A 21,805-nucleotide genomic window follows, 5' to 3' on the forward strand; every position below is an offset into this window, starting at 1 on the left:
ACAGTTTTTTCCACAAAATGATTGAATAGCTGATGGAATTAAAGTGAGTCTTTCTTAAAAAATAAATAAATAAATTATTACGTGGAACAAATAATAAATATATAGACTCCAGATTATGCATATTTTTGGAAAAATATGCATACATCAGCATGAATAGCTTTTAAAAAAATCTTATTTCAGAAAATAAATTTGAGAAATATAAGCAGAAAATCCCACATCCTGTCGTCATGTCTTAAGCGAATAAAAAGTCAGAAATAACATTTTTGTTCCTGCAGCAGTTGGTGAAAAATGAGCGAGGATGAAACTGTACCATATTCCACTGGATTTGTAGTCCAGCGCTCGGCGAACTCCCATTGAGTGTCACTTTCCCGCCCGCCGAGATGAACTACAACTCCCATGAAACCACCGTAGCGCTTCTGTTAATATCAATATGGCTTCTGTCAGTCAGACAAAGGCGAATCAGTTTTTGCCTTGAAATGAAATCAAATTAGGGAAAGGTAGCGGGAGAGTCGGACATCGTCCTATTTTGCTGGTACATGTCTGGCGACGGGGATTAAAAGGGACGGAAACACTGTCAGTTGAGTTGAATAAATGCTGTGGTGCACGGAGGCCCCGCACGCGCACAATCAGAATCAGGTAAGTCTGAGATGCCAAATTATAAGAAAGGCGTCATTTGTTAAATATGTCTGGAGACATGAAACATGCATTGACGAGCAAATGACACCCGGGCTGGAAACGAGCGCGGTTCGACTGCTGGTTCGCATCGCAAGCGAAGTCACATCTGCTCTCATTCTGTGGTGGGATAGGGGTTTAGAAAAGAAATGCTTGCAACTGTGCAACAACTGACACTGTGTTGACATTGGTGCGTTGTGTTGATGCTTGCCTCATTTCATATATTATTATGACTATGTATTGTGTATTTCTATATTATTATTATTATGTTTTGTGTTTTAACAAAGTGCTGTCAGCATCTTATATCAATTTGGTACAGGGTGTGTGTATATATATATATATATATATATATATATATATATATATATATATATATATATATATATATATATATATATATATATATTGGGTTAAGGTGACGTATAGTAAATTTTTATTCGATAGTTCACGCAGTGATTTTTTATTTATTTTTTTAATTGCAATGATTTTTAATGAAGGAAAATGTCACTCTTAACACACTAAATTGTCCATGTTGTCTTATAGCAGTGGTTTAATGATCTTATAGTGCTTGCAATGTACAATTAATCTATAGTAAAGCACCAATTTTTATTTTTGTCTCAAAATTAAATATCTTAATTTACTTGCAAATACTGTTAATCCAGAGTGAAAGTATAATACATGTGGATCCCATCACGATTTGTTTTTTTATTGTAAAGTCTTCACATTACATTACATTAAAATGAGTAAATACATTACATCAATTTAGAATAATGTTTGATTTACCAAGCTAACAAACTGCAATAACTGCTGATCAAGCTAAAATATGGATTACAGTTTTAGTATTTGACACTTTTCAGCATCCATCTAACAACAACCAAAGTCAGTCTGGATGTTCCTCTACTGGTCCATCCAACCTGTTCTTATATCTTACCTTAGGACAGCTTGCATTTTCACTGGCTGAGCGTCTTTCTGCACTCTGTCTTTCACTTTGTGTTTCAGTTTCTTTCTATCAACTCCATATTTTTTCCCAGTGCAGCAAGCTTGTGAGACTTCCCTTTTTTATGCCATATCAATTCATTTTCTCAGTGCCCAGTTTGTCCCCACAATGAAAATAATGTGGGGTAAAGTAAAATGATATAAAAAAAAAAAATAATATAAAAGAAAAGAATGTGTTTGAGCAGTTAATGCTTTAAATGAGGATTATATGAGGTTTAATTGGCTTAGTAGGCTAATTAGGAGCAGGGAATAGAATTACTTATAAGCCCACTTGACAAAAACACGTTTATGGATTATATTACTTTTGGTCCCACTTTATAATAGGTGGCCTTAACTACTATGTACTTACATCAAAAAATAAGTACAATGTACTTATTGTGTTCATATTGTATTGCAAAACACTTTTGCTGCTATTGAGGTGGGATACGGGTAAGGTTAGGGACAGGTTTGGTGGTATGGGTAGGTTTAAGGGTGGGTTAAGGTGTAAGGGATGAATCAACATCAACAGTGTAATAATAAATGTAATTACAGAAATATAAGTGCATTTTATCAATAAGCCTATTGAATGATTCATAGTAGTTAAGGCCAACTGATATAAAGTGGGACCTATCTTTTTGTTTGTTTGGTTTATTAATATCTTAATTTAAAAAAAAACAAACTTATCAATATGCAGCTGAACCTAAAAACTTTAAATGGCATCTCAAACACCTTTGTTTTTTCAAACAGAAGTTTTGCTGACTTCAATATTCATCTTATTTGTGTCACGTTAAAGGGTTAGTTTACCCAAAAATTAAATTTCTGTCATTAATTACTCACCCTCATGCCGTTCCAAACCCGTAAGACCTTTGTTAATCTTCAGAACACAAATTATTTTTGATAAAATCTGAGAGGATTTTTTTTTTAATCTCCCATAGAAAGCAATGAAATTGCCACATTCAAGGTCCAGAAAGGTACTAAAGACATTGTTAAAATAGTCACCGTGACTACAGTGGTTCAACCTTAATGATATGAAGCGACGAGTACTTTTTTTGCTCAAAATAAAAATAACAACTTTATTCAATTTCTTCTCTACCCTGTCAGTCTCCTACGCAGTGCAGCGCTTCCGTGTTTACGTCCGAATGCAGACTCTTGTTCACGTGAGCAGCATGGCACATACGTGTGATGCTGACGCAGGAGCCGGCCAATACAGAGCCGGCGTTCTGATGTAGAACCTGGAAGCTCTGCAATGTGTCTTCAACGTAAACTGCGTAGGAGAATGACAGGGTAGAGAGGAAATTATTGAATAATGTGTTATTTTTATTTTGTTTTTACGCACAAAAAGTATTCTCGTTGATTCATAAACCACCATACTAGTCACGATGTGTTTACTACTTTTAACAATGTCTTTACCAGTTTCGTTGCTTTCAATGGAAGATAAAAAACCTCTCTGATTGCATCAAAAATATCTTCATTTGTGTTCCTAATATGAACGACCAAGTTTTGCGGTGTGGAATGACATGAGGGTGAGTAATTAATGACAAAATTTAAATTTTTGGGTAAACAAACCCTTTAAGTCCAGTGTTATTAAATATGATAAGCATCTACAGAATATTTAAAAATATAATTTTAATTTTAAAACCACAGTGGGCATCAGGTACTACAGACGATAGTTCTCTGGAAGGGCTTTATTTTCATTGATCAGTGGGCATGAACGTCTAATAATTACCAGCTGTCTATAGAGGGAAATGATACTTTAAAGATCACTGCAAGTTACATCTGAAACAAATGGGCTGTAAGAAGTGTTTAAAATTGTGGAGAATAGAAGTAAAGTGAGATTTGGGCTATTTTGGATGCCGTGCTGATGAAGGGAACCAGGGCATATGGACAAAATCAACTTTGATCTTGAGCTGCTGCAAAACAGATGCGTTTCCGAAAACTGCAATAGTTTCATAACTATAATCTATAGATGCTTTTATGCTTCCATGCATATGTCCGATAAGACTATGACTATGATAAGACCATGCAAATAAAAAAAGAAACAATGAGCAACCTAAACTCTAAAACTCCTCTGTGCATTAAAACGTTATTAAAATTGCATGCACACCAGTAGCCTTGCATTTTAATGCTTGATATAGCAAGATTGCATCCTTCTTAATGAATGTTGTAAGTAGTGCTGCATTTATTTAACATTTATTTGTCTTACTAGTCCTACATAACTGCATGTGGGAAGGCCAGTTAACCGAGTTGGTTTGTCATCAAGTGACAGTATAATCTCAGAAGAAGCGGTTGTGCGTGCCTGTGGTTGAACTCGTCTCCATATGGGCTATTCTGAATTCTTGTGTCACTGTGGTTTATCGGCTAGCTTGGTGATGATTATTCAAAACCAGATTTGATGTCTAAGGTGACATTTTTAGATTTGGGACGCTTTTTATTCCCATATAAGAAAGATTTTGTCAGCCTGTGGTGCACACATTGATGGGACAATAGTTGTTTTATGACTGTGTCTGACATTGTTTGGCTTCCACCAAATGCTTGTTTGTTACAGGATTCATGTATTGTTCTTTAGGAGATACATAAAAATTACAGACTGATCTGATACCGAATGAATCCTCAACAACTCAAAAAACACTCCTGGTTGGGTTTATTGTTGTTTTTGCTGATTTGCTGTATCTGATGTCTCTGGATAATTAAACCTTTTGAAGCTTTTTAAGGGTGCTTGGGTGAGCAGAAATCTTTTTTTATTCATTTTATGCAGCGCAGACACCAGGAGACAGTCGTACTCGCTTATCAGCAGAATTTATTCTTAAAGAACATGTCGCAGGGAAGTTGAAATCTTCATTTTGTTAAAAGGAGCCTACCATTTTCTCCTTCACTTGATTGCGCTCTGCCATATGGAATGCATATTGCATTGGCACGAGTTTTGCATTTGCTGCGTCATAAGTTGTAGCTTCCTTTCAAAACTTAGGCATTGAGCAAATGAACTGAAATACAATGTGTTACGGGATAACAATTCAGCAAAGCATGTGTGTGTGGGCAACAGTCAAATGCCTGGCATTGGGAGGACTATTCTCAGACAAATGCCTGTACGGAGATTCATTCTCAGCTTCTTGACTGAAAGTAGGTTGGCCGCCTCAGATGGAATTTTTCTTGGCAGTTTTCCCTAAAGTTAACCTCCTTCCCCCTCCTCACGTGTCCCAGCTTTCTGCTGTTTAAAGTCTATTAAAAATTCTGTGGTAATGCATGCAGTGTCTTTGCCTTGACCTCAGACAGGCTCTGCACTTCTGTTGCAATGATTGGTCGATAAAGGTGTGGTGACTTTGACATTTTCTTGGATAAATAACACTTTAGTTAGAGCTCAAGCGCATGCGGCCCCTGCTACACCTCCTCCGCTGCATTTCTTAAACTAAAGCTTTGTTTTGTTTTTTTTAGTCTAGGCTATGTTATTATGACTTTTATACATTATGCAGCCATGTGTCGTGTTTTATCAGCATGGGTTTAAGGATTTCCTCCAACATCAATTCTCTAATACAGCAGCTCTCTCTTTTTCTTGGCAGAATGTCCCATTATACAGATGAGCCTCGTTTTACCATTGAGCAGATCGACTTGCTGCAGCGGCTACGTCGAAGCGGCATGACAAAGCAAGAGATCTTGCACGCCCTGGACACCCTCGACCGGCTGGACCGCGAGCACGTGGAGAAGTTCGGCCACCGGCACGCCCATGGCGGAAATGGGGCGGCCGGCGTCAACCACGGCAACAGCAGCAACGCCACCACCTCTTCCAACTCCTGCACTACCTCCACTAACAACCTCGCAGCCTCTTCTTCGACGACCTCTACGGCCACGCAGACCGGTTACCGTGGCAACGGCCTCTCACCATCTCCTAGCAACAGCTATGACACCTCCCCGCCCCCAATGGTCCCCACACCCATGCCGGTAGTAGCACCCATGGTCCAAAACGGACGGGAAGGCCTCGCCTCTATGCCCAACGGGAAGCTCTCCCCGCCCCGCTTCGCTGTTAGCAATGCTTCCTCGAGGGCCTTTGCGATCGAGAACCCCGATGAGGAAGTGGACATTGATGACAAAGTTGAGGAGCTCATGAGGTCAGTGGAAAACTCTTCAGATGGGTGATAAACTCATAAGGGGGAAAGTGAAATCATGGTAGGGAATCGAGTGCTGGTTCAGTTTTGTTTACAAAAAACACTCATTGTATTCTCATGTGAATGTGTTGAACTTGAAAAATAAGAAATGTTAAAACTCAATGTTTCAACAATTGACTCTTATGAACAGTTTTTTTTACATGAATCACAAATGAACTCAGGCTAAAATGACTCACTCATTAACTTTGGTCGTATCTGAACTGAAATAAACTGTATATTTGTAGTTTGTGAGACTTAGATTAGTTTTATTAGTACTGACTCGTTGTTCATATGACAACATATAGTTAAAGTCGGCATGAAACAGAAGTTACAATAGTCTTTTCTTCTATATTGTGAGATATATAGGCTTCTCAAACAAGAAAAAATGTAGGGTGGGACTTAAAGGGTTAGTTCACCCAAAAATTAAAATAATGTCATTTATTACTCACCCTCATTTAATTTTTGGGTGAACTAACCCTTTAATTATGTCTATCGTGGTTTGCTATTGCTGTGATGTCATGTGAGTGACAGGTTGTCCCTGCATGACTCCTCATGTCAGTATATGCATCATCAGAGAAGAGATGTCTCTGCAGTTGGTAGAAGTTATTAGGAATAAAGATTACTATAATAAATACTAAAATATTCCATATAAATAAGGTATTTTCTATTTGAAGTTCATGGTGATTTTAAAGGTATGTATTAGGGACATTTTGTTGTAATAAATGGTTATGTAAAAAAATGTTACCAAAAATAGTATTGCTGTTTTCCATTTGATGTCATTTTTTAGTCTCAGTGTCTCTCTCTCTCTCTCTCTCTGTTGTTGTAGAATGGACAGTGCTATAATTAAAGAAGAGATTAAAGCATTCTTGGGGAATCGGCGAATATCACAGGCAGTAGTTGCCCAAGTTACAGGTTAGTGTGCTTTGGCTTTTTGTTTTCCAAATTGAAAAACAAATATATTGTGATATACGGTGACTTTTCCTTTTTATTTTGTATAATAAAAAAGAGAGCAGTTAAAGCACACCATGATATTTTGTTATGAAAGAAATGTCAGCTGTATGGCTGCCTTTTATTAAGGTTGAGGGATTTGTCAAGGCCGGCCTTAGAAAGACATATGCAAGTCAGATTTTGCCCTTATATGCTGTGTGTCTTTCTCTGCAGGTATCAGTCAGAGCCGGATCTCTCATTGGCTGCTCCAGCAGGGCTCAGATCTCAGCGAGCAGAAGAAAAGAGCCTTCTACCGCTGGTACCAACTAGAGAAAACTACACCTGGTAATACCCAACACCAATGTCATTTATTATTGCAGGACGTACAATGTCGTTCTAACATTTCTATCAGTCACTTTAACTTTAACTCTAAACATACCCCTAAAATCAAAAGATATTATTAGTTGATAACAACAATGTATCCTATTTGGGATATATTTAATTTAATTTATTGATTGTGTGCATGTTAATTTCCTTAATTTACATTAAGGCTGTGTGTCCACCAGAGCGTTTTTAGCCAGCTGAAAATGCTAGGCGCTCTGCTTCTGAGGAAAAAAAGTCAGAATCCTGAGTTTATCATGCAGTTCTGGGGAAAAAAAGTCAGAATCGCGAGTTTATCATGCAGTTCTGAGGAAAAAAAGTCAGAATCGCGAGTTTATCATGCAGTTCTGAGGAAAAAAAGTCAGAATCGCGAGTTTATCATGCAGTTCTGAGGAAAAAAAGTCAGAATCGCGAGTTTATCATGCAGTTCTGAGGAAAAAAAGTCAGAATCGCGAGTTTATCATGCAGTTCTGAGGAAAAAAAGTCAGAATCGCGAGTTTATCATGCAGTTCTGAGGAAAAAAAGTCAGAATCGCGAGTTTATCATGCAGTTCTGGGGAAAAAAAGTCAGAATCGCGAGTTTATCATGCAGTTCTGGGGAAAAAAGTCAGAATCGCGAGTTTATCATGCAGTTCTGAGGAAAAAAAGTCAGAATTGCGAGTTTATCATGCAGTTCTGGGAAAAAAAGTCAGAATCACAAGTTTATCATGCAGTTCTGAGGAAAAAAAGTCAGAATCGCGAGTTTATCATGCAGTTCTGAGGAAAAAAAAGTCAGAATCGCGAGTTTATCATGCAGTTCTGGGGAAAAAAAGTCATAATCGCGAGTTTATCATGAGTTCTGAGGAAAAAAAGTCAGAATCGCGAGTTTATCATGCAGTTCTGAGGAAAAAAAGTCAGAATCGCGAGTTTATCACGCAGTTCTGAGGAAAAAAAGTCAGAATCGCGAGTTTATCACGCAGTTCTGAGGAAAAAAAATTTCAGAATTGTGAGTTTATCACGCAGTTCTGAGGAAAAAAAGTCAGAATCGCGAGTTTATCATGCAGTTCTGAGGAAAAATAGTCAGAATCGTGAGTTTATCATGCAGTTCTGAGGAAAAAAAGTCAGAATCGCGAGTTTATCATGCAGTTCTGAGGAAAAAAAGTCAGAATCGCGAGTTTATCATGCAGTTCTGAGGAAAAAAAATGTCAGAATTGTGAGTTTATCACGCAGTTCTGAGGAAAAAAAGTCAGAATCGCGAGTTTATCATGCAGTTCTGAGGAAAAAAAGTCAGAATCGCGAGTTTATCACGCAGTTCTGAGGAAAAAAAGTCAGAATCGCGAGTTTATCATGCAGTTCTGAGGAAAAAAAGTCAGAATCGCGAGTTTATCATGCAGTTCTGAGGAAAAAAAGTCAGAATCGCAAGTTTATCACGCAGTTCTGAGGAAAAAAAGTCAGAATCGCGAGTTTATCACGCAGTTCTGAGGAAAAAAAGTCAGAATCGCGAGTTTATCATGCAGTTCTGAGGAAAAATAGTCAGAATCGTGAGTTTATCATGCAGTTCTGAGGAAAAAAAGTCAGAATCACGAGTTTATCATGCAGTTCTGAGGAAAAAAAGTCAGAATCGCGAGTTTATCATGCAGTTCTGGGGAAAAAAGTCAGAATCGCGAGTTTATCATGCAGTTCTGAGGAAAAAAAGTCAGAATCGCGAATTTATCACGCAGTTCTGGGGAAAAAAGTCAGAATCGCGAGTTTATCACGCATTCTGAGGAAAAAAAATGTCAGAATTGCGAGTTTATCATGCAGTTCTGAGGAAAAATAGTCAGAATCGCGAGTTTATCATGCAGTTCTGGGGAAAAAAGTCAGAATCGCGAGTTTATCATGCAGTTCTGAGGAAAAAAAGTCAGAATCGCGAGTTTATCATGCAGTTCTGGGGAAAAAAGTCAGAATCGCGAATTTATCACGCAGTTCTGGGGAAAAATAGTCAGAATCGCGAGTTTATCATGCAGTTCTGGGGAAAAAAGTCAGAATCGCGAGTTTATCATGCAGTTCTGAGGAAAAAAAGTCAGAATCGCGAGTTTATCATGCAGTTCTGGGGAAAAAAGTCAGAATCGCGAGTTTATCACGCATTCTGAGGAAAAAAAAATGTCAGAATTGCGAGTTTATCATGCAGTTCTGAGGAAAAATAGTCAGAATCGCGAGTTTATCATGCAGTTCTGGGGAAAAAAGTCAGAATCGCGAGTTTATCATGCAGTTCTGGGGAAAAAAGTCAGAATCGCGAGTTTATCATGCAGTTCTGAGGAAAAAAAGTCAGAATCGCGAGTTTATCATGCAGTTCTGGGGAAAAAAGTCAGAATCGCGAGTTTATCACGCATTCTGAGGAAAAAAAATGTCAGAATTGCGAGTTTATCATGCAGTTCTGAGGAAAAATAGTCAGAATCGCGAGTTTATCATGCAGTTCTGGGGAAAAAAGTCAGAATCGCGAGTTTATCATGCAGTTCTGAGGAAAAAAAGTCAGAATCGCGAGTTTATCATGCAGTTCTGGGGAAAAAAGTCAGAATCGCGAGTTTATCACGCATTCTGAGGAAAAAAAAATGTCAGAATTGCGAGTTTATCATGCAGTTCTGAGGAAAAATAGTCAGAATCGCGAGTTTATCATGCAGTTCTGGGGAAAAAAGTCAGAATCGCGAGTTTATCATGCAGTTCTGAGGAAAAAAAGTCAGAATCGCGAGTTTATCATGCACTTCTGAGGAAAAAAAATTTCAGAATCGCGAGTTTATCATGCAGTTCTGAGAAAAAAAGTCAGAATCGCGAGTTTATCACGCAGTTCTGAGGAAAAAAAGTCAGAATCGCGAGTTTATCATGCAGTTCTGAGAAAAAAAGTCAGAATCGCGAGTTTATCATGCAGTTCTGAGGAAAAATAGTCAGAATCGCGAGTTTATCATGCAGTTCTGGGGAAAAAAGTCAGAATCGCGAGTTTATCATGCAGTTCTGAGGAAAAAAAGTCAGAATCGCGAGTTTATCATGCAGTTCTGGGGAAAAAAGTCAGAATCGCGAGTTTATCACGCATTCTGAGGAAAAAAAAATGTCAGAATTGCGAGTTTATCATGCAGTTCTGAGGAAAAATAGTCAGAATCGCGAGTTTATCATGCAGTTCTGGGGAAAAAAGTCAGAATCGCGAGTTTATCATGCAGTTCTGAGGAAAAAAAGTCAGAATCGCGAGTTTATCATGCAGTTCTGAGGAAAAAAAATTTCAGAATCGCGAGTTTATCATGCAGTTCTGAGAAAAAAAGTCAGAATCGCGAGTTTATCACGCAGTTCTGAGGAAAAAAAGTCAGAATCGCGAGTTTATCATGCAGTTCTGAGAAAAAAAGTCAGAATCGCGAGTTTATCACGCAGTTCTGAGGAAAAAAAGTCAGAATCGCGAGTTTATCATGCAGTTCTGAGAAAAAAAGTCAGAATCGCGAGTTTATCATGCAGTTCTGAGGAAAAAAAATGTCAGAATCGCGAGTTTATCATGCAGTTCTGAGGAAAAAAAATGTCAGAATTGTGAGTTTATCACGCAGTTCTGAGGAAAAAAAGTCAGAATCGCGAGTTTATCATGCAGTTCTGAGGAAAAATAGTCAGAATCGTGAGTTTATCATGCAGTTCTGAGGAAAAAAAGTCAGAATCGCGAGTTTCTCATGCAGTTGAGGAAAAAAAGTCAGAATCGCGAGTTTATCATGCAGTTCTGAGGAAAAAAAGTCAGAATCGCGAGTTTATCACGCAGTTCTGAGGAAAAAAAATGTCAGAATCGCGAGTTTATCATGCAGTTCTGAGGAAAAAAAAAAACAGAATTGCGACAAACTCGCAATTGACCCTTCGCCGGGAATTTGATTGACAAGCGATCTAACCAATCAGAACGCTGCATCTGCCATTTTGTCCGACAAAGCAGCCAGTAGTTAGAAGATTAACCTCGGTGAAGTTAAACTTGAAAACTTGTGTATATTGATGTCTTTCCGCGTTTGAAACAACATTCATTCTCATGTTCATTCATGTTTATTTGACACTATAAGAGATGATCTTTTAACGAGCGTCTTGAGCTGAGGCGTTACAGCACTCTGTCATGACCATGGTCACGACATATTAAAGAGCCACAAAACAGTTTTTATTGTTTGAATTTCTTTAATAACTACACAGTTTGAAAGCAAGGACTTTGTTTAGTATCTTAAATAACCTGCTTTGTCTTGTCTGTCGACGTGTTGTCAGCTTCCTCTTTGTTCTGTGATGTATTTTTCACTGCGTGTGGCGTGACTGCACTACGGCTTGTCGGACAAAGCAACAGTAACTAAGGGGGGGCGGGTCTTTGCGAAGGGTCAATTGCGCAAAATTTTCCTAGCGAAATCAAGCCTCTATAGTCATAACCTAACGGTCACATAAAAATAATCATTTAAAACGCTAATAATTTAATTAACACTGTTAAATGTAATCTTTTGCAGTCAAAATGAATATCTATTTTCCATACTTACGTTATAATGTTGTGATGCCAAAATTCACTTGAAGCATTCAAAATTATTTATTTGATTGTTTTTAGAATTATTATATAGTATTATATATTTAGTTTTATTTTTAATTTATATACACAAGATATGTAATATCAGCTATGTATTGTTTAACAGTCATAACATGAATAATTATTGTGATCTTGTGCTCTGTCAGTTTCATCTAGGCAGATCTTACGGAAGATATCAGACTTTCAGTGAATAGATTAGAAGATCATGACCCAAACCCCAGAACACCAGTTTCTCATTATCATTTGCTTCCGGACACAGTGAACAGGCTACCAGAAAGTCTGTCCTCAGAAGCCCACAGACTGTTTTCCTTATGACACTTCATCTGAGATGACATGTCATGTTTGTGTCCCAGGTGCAACACTAGCAATGCGGCCCACCCCGATGGCCCTGGAGGACATTGTGGAGTGGCGTCAAACACCCCCTCCCATTAGCAGCACCCAGGGCAGCTTCCGTCTGCGGCGTGGAAGCCGCTTCACCTGGAGGAAAGAGTGTCTGGCGGTGATGGAGAGGTGAGAGGATGTGGTAAATTGTGTGAATGGCCAGGACAGGTTACTGTGGGTCATCCAATGAAAGTACATTACTAAAAATGAAAAATAATTATAAAGCACACTTTGATAATGTTAATTTCGACATTTACTAATACATTAACAAATAAAAAGTTCTATTCATTAGCATTATTTAGTGTTAATTTATCTTTTAATTCATTTTTTGTTATTGACTTTATTTCATTAATTACTTGAAGAAAAGTTTTCTCAATTGACAAATACTCTAAGGCTACATGCCATTGTTTTATTTCAATTAGTTAACATTTTATTAATAATTAATACTTTAAATAAAGCTATCAAATGTGTGAATTGCGTGATAATTTCATGTTATCTGCCTTTGCTGTCTTATATCATTGCTCAAGTTATTTCAATGACAACCAGTACCCCGACGAAGCCAAACGAGAGGAAATTGCCAACGCCTGCAATGCAGTTATTCAAAAACCAGGTAGGATAAACACAGCCCCCATAAAGAAGATGAATGCATGTGTAAATGCCTGTTATCGTGGCCCCAGACATTATTGATGAGCTCTGCTGTGATTTGATTAAGGGAAGAAGCTTTCAGATCTTGAGAGGGTCACGTCTCTGAAAGTTTACAACTGGTTTGCCAACAGACGGAAGGAAATTAAGAGAAGAGCCAACATAGGTAATGTTGAAGCCCTCTGGGGACAGACCAAGCTCGAATTACACGCAACAATGCATTTTGAATATGGACAATGCAATTATTTCCATTGCATTGTTATCACCGTGCTGCAGCTGTCTCATTCAAAATATGCATTCATCAGAAATATTGAATTTACAGAAAAATCCCTTTCAGAAAACTTCCATCATGTTAGGTACATCCTAATGGGCTCAGATATGTTATGGCAAGGTCTGTTTTTTTCTAAGAAGCAGCAATCCTGGAGAGTCATGGGATTGATGTCCAAAGCCCGGGAGGTCATTCCAACAGCGATGAGATTGATGGAAATGACTACGGTGAGCCAGTAGCTGCTGACCAAGTTTTGGGAATGGTAAGGGATTATTATTTATTTATTTATTATTTTTGGTTACACTTTATTTTACAGTGCCATAGTTACATAGTAATTACTCAAATAAGTACTGAGTACTATTAATTAACTACATGTAAAAAGGTATTTTCTTTTAATTTTAAAATCTTTTTAATTTAATTAAAATGGCCAAAATTACCTAAAGATTATTGTCATGTTAAGGCTAATAATTACTAAAAACTAAAACCAAACATTTTAAATGCTTTAAAGAAATTACGGAATCACAGCTTTATAATGTACAGTATAAAAATGTATAATAATTTTGAGATCTGCTAAAGATAACATTTAAAGGGGTTATGAACTGAGAAAAACAATTTTCCTTGAGCTTTTTGATATATAAGAAGTCATCATACTATAAGAGTATCCTGTAAGTTTCAGAACTGGAAACTTCCTTGTAAGTCCAAAAGCAGCTTTTAAAGGCACAACATGTAAAATCTTTAGATTAAAATATCCAAAAACCACTAGAACTATGTTATATATTTTGTTGACTTGTGTCCAAGAATGTTTAAATCCAGAAATAAGCAATTTTAACCAGGCCTCGGGACGTGTCCGTGTCTCGCTTATCAATGACATCATACCCGCGTTACCCTCGGTTTCCGGTTTCATTTTGTAAAAACCATGGAAACGCCAAAGATGCTTTAATATATTATGTGTTTTATTAGACTGTTGGGATGAATACATTCATCGACAAAAAAATTATTATTTTCCACTGGCTGTAGATGTGTAGACAACACATCCCATGATTCCGCGAAATAAAGACATCATCAAGCTATGCCTTTGTTTTGAATAAGTGACCTTTAGTGGCGAAAAATTTACATAAAATTTACAAATTTACATATTGTAGCGAACGACTCGTCCTGGAATGTGCCTATTTATGATGTAATAGATACATGTAGACGGCCTCTGCAGAAGAAAATAAACACCTATTTCACCATTGCAACTTGCCCCACCCACTGGCATTAATGAGATGAGGAAGAGAGAAGAGCACAGGATCACTCACTGGACTAAAAATAACACCTTTCAAAGGATCCTAATGCTAGGAATGTGGTTATTTTATTTATTTTCAACATTGTGAATGTCTCAGTTGAGCATTATTTTTTATGGGGTACATTTCACTGTGGATTCTTTGGTAAATCAGTCACAATTTTGGAGCAGGCTTTGCAAAAATACATTTATGCTAAGGACTTGATAGTAATGCGACAACATGCAAGTAATCGTGTTAATTCTAATGTCTGATCTGAGACCAGTGATTTCTGATTTGTAATGATTCATGTACAGTCAGATGTTCTTTGTCTGTGTGTCAGTAAATCAAACCAGTGATGACTTAAGTCAACTTCACATCGTTTCTCTTAGTAGGATGAAAATAATCTGTTATTTAAACGGCGATTAAATTATAAATAGAAAGTAATCAAAGAACGCTCCCTTTCCAATCGCTGGAGCTGTCAATCAAACAGAGTGAGTTTATCAGTGACTGAGTTCTGCACTCTTGCCAAGGTTCCCATAATAATCAACAAATCTCTTATTTACAGCATGTTTACACTGTTAGTTATGAAAGCATCCGTTAGTGTGCAAAAATCGAGTTGCAATGATGAGATCCCTAAATTCATGTGCTCAACAACATGTCTGTGATCGGCTACATGCTCATCACTGCAACCTTTCATGCCACGATTTAAATATAATGCCATAGATCTAAAAATTTTTATATATATATATATATATATATATATATAAAATAATTAACACCTTACACGATTAGTTAACCGAGTGAAAGCAATGGCCGTTTAAACTGAAGTCTCACGGCAGATACTCCCCTTAAAACAGAGCATTCAAATCAGAGGGTTAAAATCAATTTAATTGCCTTTTTTTTCTAAATTATGATATTTTTATGTAAAAATCATACTAACAGTATAAGTGCACCACAGGAAACATTATAAAACAATTAAACAATGCAGTTCATGACCCCTTTAACTCTGTTATTAAATTATTATCCTCTAATATTGGCCAGTAACCGATATACAGTGGGTACGGAAAGTATTCAGACCCCCTTAAATTTTTCACTCTTTGTTATATTGCAGCCATTTGCTAAAATCATTTAAGTTCATTTTTTTCCCTCATTAATGTACACACAGCACCCCATATTGACAGAAAAACACAGAATTGTTGACATTTTTGCAGATTTATTAAAGAAAAACTGCAATATCACATGGTCCTAAGTATTCAGACATTCAGTATTCAGTATCCTTTGCTGTGACACTCATATATTTAACTCAGGTGCTGTCCATTTCTTCTGATCATCCTTGAGATGATTCTACACCTTCATTTGAGTCCAGCTGTGTTTGATTATACTGATTGGACTTGATTAGGAAAGCCACACACCTGTCTATATAAGACCTTACAGCTCACAGTGCATTTCAGAGCAAATGAGAATCATGAGGTCAAAGGAATTGCCTGAAGACCTCAGAGACAGAATTGTGGCAAGGCACAGATCTGGCCAAGGTTACAAAAAAATTTCTGCTGCACTTAAGGTTCCTAAGAGCACAGTGGCCTCCATAATCCTTAAATGGAAGACGTTTGGGATGACCAGAACCCTTCCTAGAGCTGGCTGTCCAGCCAAACTGAGCTAAAGGGGGAGAAGAGCCTTGGTGAGAGAGGTAAAGAAGAACCCAAAGATCACTGTGGCTGAGCTCCAGAGATGCAGTTGGGAGATGGGAGAAAGTTGTAGAAAGTCAACCATCACTGCAGCCCTCCACCAGTCGGGGCTTTATGGCAGAGTGACCCGACGGAAGCCTCTCCTCAGTGCAAGACACATGAAAAAACACCTGAAGGACTCCAAGATGGTGAGAAATAAGATTCTCTGGTCTGATGAGACCAAGATAGAACTTTTTGGCATTAATTCTAAGCAGTATGTGTGGAGAAAACCAGGCACTGCTCATCACCTGTCCAATACAGTCCTAACAATGAAGCATGGTGGTGGCAGCATCGACTGGTTGCAATTGAGGGAAAGATGAATGCGGCCAAGTACAGGGATATCCTGGATGAAAACATTCTCCAGAGTACTCAGGACCTCAGACTGGGCCAAAGGTTTACCTTCCAACAAGACAATGACCCTAAGCACACAGCTAAAATAACGAAGGAGTGGCTTCACAACAACTCCGTGACTGTTCTTGAATGGCCCAGCCAGAGTCCTGACATAAACCCAATTGAGCATCTCTGGAGAGACCTAAAAATGGCTGTCCACCAATGTTTACCATCCAACCTGACAGAACTGGAGAGGATCTGCAAGGAGAAATGGCAGAGGATTCCCAAATCCAGGTGTGAAAAACTTGTTGCATCTTTCCCAAAAAGACTCTTGGCTGTATTCGATCAAAAGGGTTCTTCTAAATTTTCTACTAAATACTGAGCAAAGGGTCTGAATACTTAGGACCATGTGATATTTCAGTTATTCTTTTTTAATAAATCTGCAAAAATGTCAACAATTCTGTGTTTTTCTGACAATATGGGGTGCTGTGTGTACATTAATGAGGAAAAAAATGAACTTAAATGATTTTAGCAAATGGCTGAAATATAACAAAGAGTGAAAAATTTAAGGGGGTCTGAATACTTTCCGTACCCACTGCATTGTGGTTTGTATGAACAATTTCATGCTCCTTTTTCTTTTAATGATACAAAGTCATTCAAACAGGTTTTCGGGGCAAAAGCAGAGGGCTTCAGACCAATCTCTGGTTCTCTACTCCCTTATAGGACGACAACGCCGGCCCAAACGAACACCAGGACCCTATAGCTTTGGCAGTGGAGATGGCCGCTGTCAATCACAGCATCCTGGCACTAGCGAGGCAGGGTGGAGCCACCAGTGACATCAAGACAGAGGTGCTGGATGACGAGTGAGAATCTTCCCTTCCACGTGGAGCACGGAGGGAAGCCGAAGGAGAAATGTGGGGTTACGAAAATAAAGCCAGACAGTTGTGCGTGAACTGTGATTGAGGAATATGGCCAGGTCGTGGATGACCAAAGTGAATGCGGAGGTTATAAAGACTGTTAACCCAACGTTCCTTCCTTCCACCTCCCTTCTACATGTGACGCCTCAGTAGTCTTTTCATTAATATCGTTCTCATACACGCAGCAGGTCGGGGAGGCGCTGCGTTTAAACTGTTGATGAAACACGTTCACTAAAAACTTCATGCGACATATCACCCTGCCATATCACACTTGGATAGTGAATTTCGTCTCTCAGTTTTTCCTTCTTTCAGGAAGTCTTCTTTGCAGGATTTAAGAGGTCAGTATCATACTAAATGTTCACTGCCTCAGCCTCTCCAGGGAAAGTGTGTTGGGAAGCATATTCTCTCTCACTTCTTAACTTATTTCTTTATGTATGTGCAGTCCAGCATTGCTGAAGTTGCATTTGAACTTGTACACTTGTCACCAGGGTCCAAAATTAACACTCGCCTACCACCAAATGCATACCAGCGGCTTTTCCAAGTTAATAAAGCAAAGTTACTGGGTAGTTGTTAAGAAATGCAACATAGTTTGGTTATGTGTAAAACCACATATTTCCAAAATTGACTAGTTTATTAATCAGCCCTGTATAATTAGGTAGATTTTAAACACGCTGTTTTGGCCGTTTGCATAAAATGCGAAATTCAAAAACGGCTCTAGATGAAGTGCAATGGAATTGTATACAACACAAGGGGTCTTAAGATGTGGTTTTAAAAATGTTTTAAAAGTTTTACCTTATTTTACCTTCAGATGTCATCTTAAAAATGGTTAAAATGCTCAAAAAACAAACAAACAGTGCGATACACAGTGCAAATCTTTCTGAATATGTATATTGCTGAGGTGATCGTCTTTAAACAAGATGAATTTAAAGATGCAACTTTTCTGGAAAAGGTTTCATCATGCAAAATGTCTTACGAGCCAAGGTGTAGCATCGCCGCTAAAATATCTAAACTAAAAGCAAAAATAAATAAATAAACAAAAAAAATCAGTTGTTGGACGATTAGTCGTAACTAGGGCTGCATGATTTATCACGATTAAACCGCACACGATTTGGCAAAGGCTGCGATTATTTTATGTGCAGCTTGTCAGAGCTGTACGGCTCTGTGACCAGTATTAAATGCTGCTTCATCTGAAAGCCAGAGGTTGCTCTCACACAGAAACACTAAATATGCCCTGCCGCAGAAGAAGATAACACGCGTCATATCACTGTAGCTGAATAAACAGAAGATTGAAACTCTTTGATTGATTAAACATAACTAATACACACACGACTGCCTTATTCTGTGTAAGAGGCCACATCATCTCACAGAAGGATGCTCAACTGTCGTTATGAAGTGAGTTTGGAGTAAAAACATGTTATTAAATGTTGTCTTTTGTTGGACAAGACGTTAATAAATGCTTCTCATGTCTGGAAAGATGTTTTGCGCGTGTCGCTTTTTCAAATGTACATTATAAGCGACTCAAACTCACAGTGCTTTCAGATGGATTAGCATTTAGAGCCATACTTCATTGACAAGCTGCGCATAAAAAAATAATCACACTAAGAATCGTGTTTATGCGATAATCGTGTTCGAGTTCAATGTTATTTTTCGTATCGTGCGATAAATTGTGCAGCCCTAGTCGTAACTCATAACTGAACATGTAAGCGATTTCAGTCAACGGTATCTTTTGCGACTTGTGGTCTTCAAAATTTTTCTCAGTAAACAAAAAATTCTAAAGTTTATCTGGGATGATGGCACTGTTTGTCACTAATATGGGGGAAAACTTCTAAATAATTTAATTATAATTGAGGTAAGAATGTTTTAAGTAAAACAAAATACTGTTTTATGACCAGAATTAAATATTTGTTTCCGTAAAATTGGCCTAACGTTAATTCTGGACCCTGGTTGTCACCGTAGAAGTTGCACAGGACTGTATAGTTGCATACCATAACCGGCCTGCTGGCTTCAGCAATTACGTATTGCACTTTTAATTACTGGCGGCAGCTTATTTATGTTCCTGCCGCTACACAACTGTGCATCTCTGCAGGGAGGCATCGAGGGCCGCCTGGAAACTGAAGCCTACTCGTGAAGATTGTGCCATTATATTTCAGCATTAGCAGACTAGAAAATCAGTTGGGCTCTTCTGCAGGCCTCTCTAAAAGCAATCAGACAACAGCCGTTTATTTGAACGTATATAACCTCAAAGTGTTCTACTCAGCCAATAACTGTGCAAACGTTTCAGCAGCACACGGCTGGAAAATGTTGTAGCATTGGGAATTTCTTTGTCTCAGCGAACGGGAAAACACTTGACAATCAGGATGACGACGTTCCAATACAAAAACCTGTTGGTGTTTGCCCTCGTGTCCAAATATGGGGTTTCTCTGGAAAGTGATGATAACTCCTCTCCATGGGGATTAATAACAGTTATTTCCGAAATTAAAGTGGATTTAACCACTCTAATAAATATCCCATGTAATTGCTTATTTGTTTTTTGTTTTAATAATCATAAATTGTCACTTTAAGGGGGAGGGTTATGGTGCTTTGGGTTCTTTACCCTAACATACTTTTTTTTCCCTTTCTTTTATCTGGTACTGTTTCAAAGAAAGGTAAGAGGGATGGACTAATTCAGGTTATTTTCATTTGTGCTTCAGAATTATGGTGCTTGTTTTAAAAAAGGAAAGGAGATACTAACAGCAGGCCCTCTCCCACCTTTTACTGTCTTTTCTCTGCCTTTTAGGAAGCTGCTTTCTGTGTGTAATGCATATCATTGCAGTCACAAATAAGCTTTTTTTAGACTTATCAAAATAGATATCAGATGACAAACCTGTGAAAAGTATCAGCTGCTTCAAAAGTTCTCTCAGAATGTCTGAAATACCATTTCAACTCATAAACACGCCTTTGTTTTTATTGAGCAGATTTATATAGATGAGATCGCCACTAGCTAACAAATGAGCTCGTAATTAAAACGCCAGTTGCAGCTGAACGTGAATCTTGAAAATTGATATTGGGCTTCAGCCTTAATGCAAGTATTTCTAAGCACTTAAATGACAGAATATGGCAAATCTGTCAACACATAATTTCTGTGAAAATTAACTGTGGGTGATGCTGTTTAATTTAACGCTAATGTTCCTAGATACATTTATTCCATAAATCTACATAAGTTTAACATAAATGTACCAAGAGTAAAATATGTATCAAAGGAATATTGTATGTTCAGAGAGAATGTTAATTGAAAATGTAATTTCTCATCTTAAATTCTGCCAAGCAGAAAAAAAAAAAAAAAATCAATTGAGACTTTGTTCTTTTTGTAGTTATGCCTTGTAATTTGGTTGAAAGGTTAAAATATGTTTTCCTTTATAGAGGTGACCGGGGCTAGTTGACAAACTTTTTACTCCATGACTATTTGTTAGCGTGAGATTATTGTTGAAAGTTAAGTTCTGCATAGACGCAAACCTTACAGACTAGTGCTTGTTGTGATGTGTTATGTGGGGTAAGTTGTCACAATGGCAACCTGCTATGTATTAACACAGCATACTTGTGTTTATATTATATGAATTATATTACTATAAACCGCTTAATGGCTTTTCAGAAAAAAAATGTAATCTGTAAAATGTATAATATCAAGCAAAATCTTTAAATTAATGTTAATGTTTTGGCTAACAGAAATTGTAATAAAATTACAAACTATAAAACTTGCCCCAACCTAAATTTTAAACCTGAAAAAGTTCAAATTTAAAAAGGTACACTATGTAATTTTTGGCCTTTTAGCAGTTAAAAACAAACCTGAATGTATTTTGCGGAAGAACATTGTTTTAGTTGTGCTTTGGCTCTGCATGACTGTGCGGATGAATACGTTTAATCTACTGCTCACAAAACATTCTAGGCTTAAAGGATTAGTTTATTTTAAAATGAAAATAACCCCAAGCTTTACTCACCCTCAAGCCATCCTAGGTGTATATGACTTTCTTCACAATCGGAGTTATATTGATAAATAGCCCGACATGTCCAAGCTTTATAATGGCAGTGAACAGGAAACAAGTATGAAGCTCAAGAATGTGCATCCATCCATCATAAACGTACTCCAAAAAAAAACAAATAAAGTAAAAAATAAAATATCTACGCTTCTGTTTCAACTTACGAAAAAATCGTAACGGACGTCGCGCCGGTTACACTTTGTTCGTAAGTTGAATAGAGAAGGTGTAAGATGTAGTGTAAGTGTTTTGAACTGCGAGAGGCGTTACATTTTCTTTGCAAGTTTAATACAGAAGGCGATCTGGCGGAAGCTAGATATTTTACTTTATAACTTGTTAAATATGGATATTTTTCTTACACAAACGCATCGCTTCAGAAGGCCATTATTAACCCCCCGGAGCCGTGTAGAGTACGTTTATAATGGATAGATGCACTTTCTTGAGCTTCAAACTTGTTGCCCCCATTCACTGCCGTTATAAAAATTGGACGCATCAGGATATTTATTAATATAACTCCGATTGTGTTCACCGGAAAGAAGAAAGTCATATGGATGGCTATGATGGCTTTAGGGTGAGAAAATCATGGGGTAATTTTCATTTTAAAGTGAATTAATCCTTTAAGAGATATGGCCAGTTTAGATGGAAATGATCTC

The 21,805-nt window shown here is 37.7% G+C and overlaps 1 protein-coding gene across 3 annotated transcripts; it reads left to right on the top strand.

Annotated features, from left to right (window-relative positions):
* Positions 1-429: 429 nt before the first annotated feature.
* hmbox1a (homeobox containing 1a) lies at positions 430-21,088 on the top strand. 3 transcript variants are annotated; one of them, XM_067367379.1, is made up of 9 exons: positions 430-636; positions 5,202-5,747; positions 6,610-6,695; positions 6,945-7,055; positions 11,972-12,128; positions 12,527-12,609; positions 12,712-12,807; positions 13,056-13,171; positions 16,949-21,088. In XM_067367379.1, the coding sequence occupies exons 2-9, from the start codon at positions 5,203-5,205 to the stop codon at positions 17,090-17,092; spliced, it is 1,338 nt and encodes a 445-aa protein (XP_067223480.1). In that variant the 5' UTR covers positions 430-636; position 5,202; the 3' UTR covers positions 17,093-21,088. The 3 variants fall into 3 exon arrangements, with proteins under 3 accessions (XP_067223480.1, XP_067223482.1, XP_067223481.1); XM_067367381.1 differs by having other exon boundaries at positions 16,890-17,095; XM_067367380.1 differs by lacking the exon at positions 430-636 and having other exon boundaries at positions 5,174-5,747.
* Positions 21,089-21,805: the final 717 nt, after the last annotated feature.

Source organism: Chanodichthys erythropterus, chromosome 18, assembly GCF_024489055.1.
Source record: "Chanodichthys erythropterus isolate Z2021 chromosome 18, ASM2448905v1, whole genome shotgun sequence".
Taxonomy (NCBI): domain Eukaryota; kingdom Metazoa; phylum Chordata; class Actinopteri; order Cypriniformes; family Xenocyprididae; genus Chanodichthys; species Chanodichthys erythropterus.

Excerpts from the sequence above, each read along its gene's own strand:
- hmbox1a (XM_067367379.1), top strand. The coding sequence starts at position 5,203 with ATGTCCCATTATACAGATGAGCCTCGTTTTACCATTGAGCAGATCGAC. Across the intron at positions 6,696-6,944 it reads AGTAGTTGCCCAAGTTACAG|GTATCAGTCAGAGCCGGATC; the intron begins GTTAGTGTGCTT and ends CTTTCTCTGCAG. Across the intron at positions 12,808-13,055 it reads TAAGAGAAGAGCCAACATAG|CAATCCTGGAGAGTCATGGG; the intron begins GTAATGTTGAAG and ends TCTAAGAAGCAG.